Here is a 7,236-nt window from a genome sequence, read left to right on the forward strand (position 1 = left end):
TCTCCTGTTGCACTTTTAAGTCATCCCGCCTTCTCTGCCAAACTTGAAGGCTCTTTAGTAATACCTTCAAAAGCTGGGACGCCGAAACTCTCATCTCCGCTCATGGCGCGACTTCATCATCCGCCTGATCTCCAGAGGGATTCGAATTTCATTCCCTCGTAACAGAAACTACAGCACCTAGATATGTCAATAGTAACATGCTTGCCGGATCTCGAGTGTCAACCACCTTTCTCCCTATTTGCGTGTCTCGTCTTAGATGAATCGTACAGGCATTGACTCCGCCCGCTTCTGCCCCTTTTCTACTTGAACACCGAGTGAAGGCCTACTTTGAGCTAGGTTAAGAATGAAATCAGCTATGGTGATTTCAACTACTGGAGCCCAAGTGAAAACTCAACCGTATTCCTGGAGCGGAAGCTCGTTCTCGTGCGGAGTGAAAATGGCCTGTGTGAAGGTGTTGCGAACACGTTCTAACACAACTAAACAGCAAGCATTCTCATGAATTTACTGTTCCGTGCACTACTAATTATAAACTAGTTCAATATCACGGTTAAATAAAATAACGTATCATTCTTAAAATGCTATATGTGCTTTAAATGGTTTGCAATATTGCTCATTAACTTCCAGCTCTTTACACACTCATGATACCCTCAACACACAAATCGCATCGCCATATTTTCATCATCTCAAGGCGTATTCAGCCTCATGAATCTTACTGCTAAACAGAAGGGAGGTTCACTTAATATGTAGAGTTATTGGCAGCTGTAAATGCTTATCAGCTGTCACCAGCTGCCAGCCGCCAGCTGCCGGCTGCGTGCTTAATAGATTCCTTAGACCCCATGAATCATTGTCACCTCAGGCTCTGCCCATGAGCTCTTGAGCGGGGTATATAAACATCTCCTCCCTCCTTCGATCTCTTTTTTCCTTTCTTCTTCTTCAATCACCTCCCTCCGTTCAGTCTGCCCATTTGTGCAAGACGTTTCTCTACGTAGCGACGCCCTCTCCTTTGCCCAGGCTCTTTCGACACTTCGTGATAGACTACGTCTATCCTTTTTATCTGCACTTCTCGACGACTCCGAGACAGGTTTACCGGTGTCTTTTGGCCCGGTCGTAAATATCGGCATTTGCTGTGTCCTGTTGCTGACGAGGAATCTTGGGTCAGGCTTCGTTTTACCCCTTCCCCCTCCTCCTCACCCCCCCTCCTCACGCTTGGAAAAATCCAAGGTCGATAGGTATACCGGTGTCTTTTGGCCCGGTCGTAAATATCAGCATTTGCTGTGTCCTGTCGCTCCGAAGAAGATTCCTTGTTGTGTTTTCCTCCCCCCCCCCCCCCCTCCCTTTGTTGAGATCCGTCATGTCTCAACCCACCTCCTCCGGCCCTAAGGGCACCGATAACCAGCAGAAGCAATCCGCTCCATCTGCTCCCTCCTCCTCCTTCTCCGCCGCCTTCAACCCCAAGGCTGGCAAGGCTGGCAAGGCTCCCAAGGCTCCCAAGGCTCCCTCCGATGCCAAGGCTCCCTCCGATACCAAGCCTAAAGGTCCCTCGGCAGTGTTCAACCCTTGTGCTGTCGTGATCGGCGAGGAACTCTTTGGTGGAAAGTCTTTCGGCGTCTCAGATATTGAGACAAGGCTTTACACCCGGCGAGCTGCGACTCTTGAGCAGTATCTCGCAGTCTTTATCGACTTCCCTCTTGCGGCTTCGAACGAGGACGAAGGCTTCGGACAGTGTCATACAAGTAAGCTCATTCCTATCACCGCTCATCTGGTCTGCGACCATCTTCTTGTACAGAGCTAATAATGTTCCAGTTGACTTCCAATCTCGCTCGCCAGTTACATGCGGGTTCCGAAGGCTCAGGGTCAAGTTCCCTCATGAGATCGAGGTCAGTTTCCGGGCCGCAACTCAAGAAGAGATCTCCAAGCTTCCGAAGACCAAAGAGGCGATGTCATGGGTTGAGGTCACTCTCAAGAAAGGCGCCGAAATCTCTGTAGAGGGATTCGGGTTACCATTCGCCAACGCAAGTCACCCTGCGCACGAGTGGTTTCAACACCCAGACTCGGCCCACGTCATCGGGGGCAAGACGCTCCTCGGCCTTCTTCAGCAGGAGCGATTTTCCTTCATCGCCTCCGATCCTCATCCTTCGCTGCAAGTCAAGATGGACGTGCCTAGCATACCAGCCAAGTTCGATTACGGCTATGGTGACATCCACTCCTGGGACTTGGAGAGATACATGAAGCAGCTCAGCGAGATCAAAGGCGGGCAAGTCGAGGGTTCTTGGGACTACCCTACCGATGGGCACCACGTGGCCGCTCTCACTCAGAGTCTTGTCCAGGACATCATGTGGCTTCACCGAGATTGCCTCGAGATGGACAAAGAGAAGCGCGCCGCATACTTCGTCAAGAAGCCAGCGACCCTCAAGCAATCGACACGGTATTACGTCATTGTGTCCATGGGCAAGGGCTTCTTCACTCACTTCGCGAAGGCATGGGCGCGTCTCACCAAGGACTTCCAAGTCAAGCTCGTGATCTACGACGGAGATCAGACTGAGGGATGGAAGGCTCGCATCCGAGAGTTTCCCGAATCTCTCGAAGTCCTGAACGATCACCCTCTCACCGCTGATGAAGACGAACTTGTTCTGGAGGTCATGCCCCCGAAGGCAGCTCAAGTAGAGCCCAAGGAGTTCAAGAACCGCACAGAGGCTGACAAGGCTGGCAAAGCGTGCTAGAATCACGTTACGCTCAACTGGGACCTACAGCTGCAGGAGATCGAACGCAAGGTCGAAGCCGTCTGTGAATTCCTCCCCACTGCTGCCCCTACCAGTGTCATTCGTGGCGAAAGCTCTGAGGACTCCAAGCCTCTCTCCGACCGTGAGAAGTTGGTGATGAGCCTCCATCGGGACCTCATGCGTGGCAATGGTTTCTGGAAGACGATGGTTGCCCCAGGCGGCATGGACCAGCTCGAGGACGACATGGCTCAGATGGGTATCAACAACCAAGGCAAGCGTATGCGCCTTCAGACCCTGCCATCTGTCAACCTTCTTCGTGGCCCCAACGCAGAGTGGATCGACGCTCTGATGACCGAAGCCCTCGAGGTCGACCGCCAACGCTTCCGACGGTACCTCAGCGACTGCCCCCTTGGTCTGGGTCTCATCACGGCTGTAAGTATTATCCCAATGATAAGTCCAAGCACCTCAACTGACAAGTGAAACAGGGTCCTGGTTTTGGCAAGACCACTGCGGTTGCTCTCGCGACTCTCGGTATGGCAGCTAGTGTCGGTCGCGTCCTCGGCTCCGGGCCCACGCATGTTGCAGTCAACAACTTGTGTGCTCGCATCGACGTTGTTACTTGTCGCGTTACCGCAAAGTACAACTCCGGCAAGCAGCCAGGTGACCGTCTGCACCGAGCTCTGGTCGTCCGTGGCCACAAACTCCACGATGAGATTGCTGCCTTCAAGAAACTGCTGGAGAAGCCCGACCTTGGCGATGAGGCTGCACCATTTGGCACATGGGGTCTCAGGTCGAAGTGGAAGCTGCATCTGTCGGCTGCTTACTGGCTCCTCGTCTGTCTCGGCTCCGATGCCCGCCCCCTCCATGAGGATGACAGCACCAAGCTCCACGAGCTCCACAAGTCTTTGGCTGAGAGCAGCGGCCTAGCTCGCCTCCGTGATCGGGTTTCCGGGAAGATCACTTGGGAAGAGTACGCCAACAACGGTGACACTGTTGGCAAGGCTGAGCTTGAGAACCTGGTCCAGCGCATCGTTGAAGCTGCTGACATCCTCTGCACCCTTCCCGCGCTCGCGCACACCGAGGACATACTCCACAGGTGGAAGCTGCAGGCCCGCGGCATCGCCATCGACGAGGCTGGCAACATCACTCGTGCTGACCTATGCTCTGTCTGGGGAAACACTCTCCTCCCTTGTCTGCTCGCTGGCGATGAGAAGCAGCTGGCTCCCGTGGTGATGACATTGGAGGATGAGAAAGACGGCATCTATGTCAACCGTTTCGGCCCCGACGGCGTAATCTCGCCTCTTGAGTTCATCAAGGGAATGGGCTGGCCCGTCTACCGTCTGCGTACTCAACTGCGCTTGGCAAGAGGGCAGTTCGAGCTCTGCCGTAAATCGGTCTACAAGGATGTCGCCTGTACCTACGGCGCTGGTGCTGACGTCGAGCTCGCCTCTCACCATCTCGGTCACGTCTTGGAAGAGTTCATCCAGGTCAAGTTTCCCGCCGTCAAGCCCCCAAAGCCTGATGGAAAGCGCGGCACCCTCTCCCCTCTGTTCGTCGACTGTAAGAATTCCTTCTGTCACGTGGATCCCGTGACGCGCACCAGGAAGAACATCGACCAGATCAAGGTCGCCTTCAACTTCCTTGCCGAGTTCGTCAAGACCAAGCAGGTTAATCCTGCCGATATTCTCATCATCGCTCCATACTCCGCTATGATCGATGCCATCGAAAGCTTCTACAAGAAGCGAGAATACGAGGTCCTGAAGGACATGCGCCCGCCCTCCACCGTCGATGCAATCCAAGGTCAGGAGGCAGATATGGTTGTCGTTATTACAGCGACTACCCGCGCCGTCGGTGCTGGCTTCACCTCTGACGAGCGTCGACTCAACGTTATGTTAAGTCGACACAAGTGTGCTCTCGTCATCTTCAGTGACATCGACACGGTTGACTTCAAGGGCAGAGCCAGGGCGCAGAGGATAGAGACACCCACTGGCGAGGTGTCGTTTCAGAAGGCCACGATGCTCAGGGAGGTTCACAAGTCGCTGTTTAATGCGGGACGCGTGGCGGTGGTGGATTGTAAGCCGAACAAGGGCAAGGGCAAGGCGAAGGATGAGGCTGCCACAAAGGCATAGGTAGAGGAAATGGAATGGAATAATGCTGCTGAATGTGCCTTTCTGTATAATCAAATACCTTGTGAAGTTTACGTGTGCGCGTTGGACCCCTAGCAATTCCCCCAAGCCTCTTTGATATTCCAATATGAATAGAACTCACTCACTCTCATACACCCATCACGAAAGTACTCAAAGCTAGGTAAGCAGGAAAAGAACTACAAAGGATCAGGAATATATAGGGCTTCAATAATAAGACAGGAGGTCTCCTAGAACAATCAGATCCGTCGACATCCTGTCAACAATGCTTCCTTTTCACCCCTCCAGCAACCGCAAGCTGTGCTCACCCTGTCCCAAAATCGAATGTCCGATGAGATCGATAACATCCTAGAACAGTCAGATCCGTCGACATCCTGTCAACAATGCTTCCTTTTCACCCCTCCAGCAGCCGCAAGCTGTGCTCACCCTGTCCCAAAATCGAATGTCCGATGAGGTCGATAACATCCTAGAACAGTCAGATCCGTCGACATCCTGTCAACAATGCTTCCTTTTCACCCCTCCAGCAACCGCAAGCGGTGCTCACCCTGTCCCAAAATCGAATATCCAATAAGATCGATAACATCTTCAGTCAAAGCTTAACCAGTTATCCGCTCAAGAATGCTCAAATTTACCAAGCGGCAACAGGTGCAGCAGGATCAGCACCCCAAGCATCCCCAGTGGTAGCCTTACTGCCATTATCACCACCACCTCCCCAAGCGACAACAGGTGCAGCAGTATCAGCACCCCAAGCATCCCAGCCACCAGTGTTGCCACCATCACCACCTCCCCAAGCATCCCCAGCACTAGCCTTACTGCCGTCGTCCGCACCCTAAACATCTCCGCCACCAGTGTTGCCACCATCACCACCACCTCCCCAAGCGACAACAGGTGCAGCAGTATCAGCACCTTAAGCATCCCGGCCACCAGTGTTGCCTCCATCACCACCACCTCTCCAAACGACAACAGGTGCAGCAAGGTCAGCACCCCAAGCATCCCAGCCACCAGTGTTGCCACCATCACCACCTCCCCAAGCATCCCCAGCACTAGCCTTACTGCCGTCATCTGCACCCTAAACATCTCCGCCACCAGTGTTGCCACCATCACCACCACCTTCCCAAGCGTCCCGCCAGCGGCATTGCCAGCATCGTTGCCAGCATCCTCTCCCGCGTCAATGGCCAGAAAGCACCCAAGACAAAAGCCCAGTCAGGCGGCCACAGAAAGTTTATCATGAAGCATCTGCGCCTTGATCCCCCAATAGCCGCTACTATGAGCAGGCAATCTAGACGGTAGCCACATGACCGGTAGGCAAGGTTATGGTGAACTGTACGAACAATTTATCAGCTCTAGGTTATCCGGCTTTACTAACAGTTAGTCCCAGGTACTATACACGCAAAACCAATAACTTACATTAAATCTCTCCGAAGAGCTAAAGGTAGATAGGTTTGGTGGTGATCGCGGGCTGTGCCGGGGTAGACTGGGCGCATTGAATGTTGTCGGCGAGTATCTGAAAGGCGCAGGTAGACCAGGTGGAATACCAAGGATAAGTCAATTTCAATTAGAAGGAGACCATGTATAAGTGTAAGAGTGCAAATGTTACAGGCCAAGATAAAATAAAGGCTTGGGAAGAGTTGGGCCCTTGGAAGCATCTCAGGGCCATTTCATCTAGTCCAGGGGCCATCTAGTAGCTCGAGATTTCCTTGAAATGGGGCCAATTCTACCTTAGGTAACTACGATAGAGCAAATACTTGAGGTATGGGTTAGAGCAGTAGACAAATTCCGCTGGTTGTGCAGTCGTTCTTTCCCGAAGTACATTGCTGGGCAAGAAGCCACAACGAGACGGAAGGAGCTCCTTCCCCTGAGATGAAGAAACTACAGGACAGAGGAAGGAGCTCCTTTCCCTGGCAATTCTGACATAACCACAAAAGATCTCGACGCCCCAGAACTTCTTTTTCTTCCTCTTCAAGCTCATCATTGTCTTTGATGTTTTGCTTTGCGTCTCGCCTGCGTCTGTTATACGACATCTCTATTTTCTGCCGCCGCCGCCTCGCCGCCCGACCTTTGTCCTTCTCTTCTCTTTCTCCTGGGTGTGGAAGACTTCTGGAGACGTTCGTTACAGGTGTCTTTTGGCCCTGTATTAACTCGTCTGTTCACTTCGGTGTCAGTTGGGCGTTCTGTTGAAGGTCGTCTGAAGCATTCAGTTTCCGACTCCCCCCCATTCTCCTGTTTGTGAAGGCTTCCACAAGTTCGGTTTACAGGTGTCTTTTGGCCCTGTATTTACTCTCTGCTCACTTCTGTGACAGTTAGGCCGTTCGGTTGTCCGTAGCATTCAGTCTCGCCTCCCCCCTCTCTCTCACCCCCTATCTTCCTCAACA

The 7,236-nt window shown here is 52.8% G+C and overlaps 1 protein-coding gene; it reads left to right on the forward strand.

Annotated features, from left to right (window-relative positions):
- Positions 1–1,351: 1,351 nt before the first annotated feature.
- FFUJ_04299 (uncharacterized protein) lies at positions 1,352–4,849 on the forward strand (the record flags this gene model as incomplete). XM_023572433.1 has 4 exons in its annotated part: positions 1,352–1,733; positions 1,804–2,660; positions 2,721–3,152; positions 3,206–4,849. The coding sequence occupies 4 exons, from the start codon at positions 1,352–1,354 to the stop codon at positions 4,847–4,849; spliced, it is 3,315 nt and encodes a 1,104-aa protein (XP_023426557.1).
- Positions 4,850–7,236: the final 2,387 nt, after the last annotated feature.

This window comes from Fusarium fujikuroi, chromosome FFUJ_chr02 (assembly GCF_900079805.1).
Source record: "Fusarium fujikuroi IMI 58289 draft genome, chromosome FFUJ_chr02".
NCBI classification, from domain to species: Eukaryota; Fungi; Ascomycota; class Sordariomycetes; order Hypocreales; family Nectriaceae; genus Fusarium; species Fusarium fujikuroi.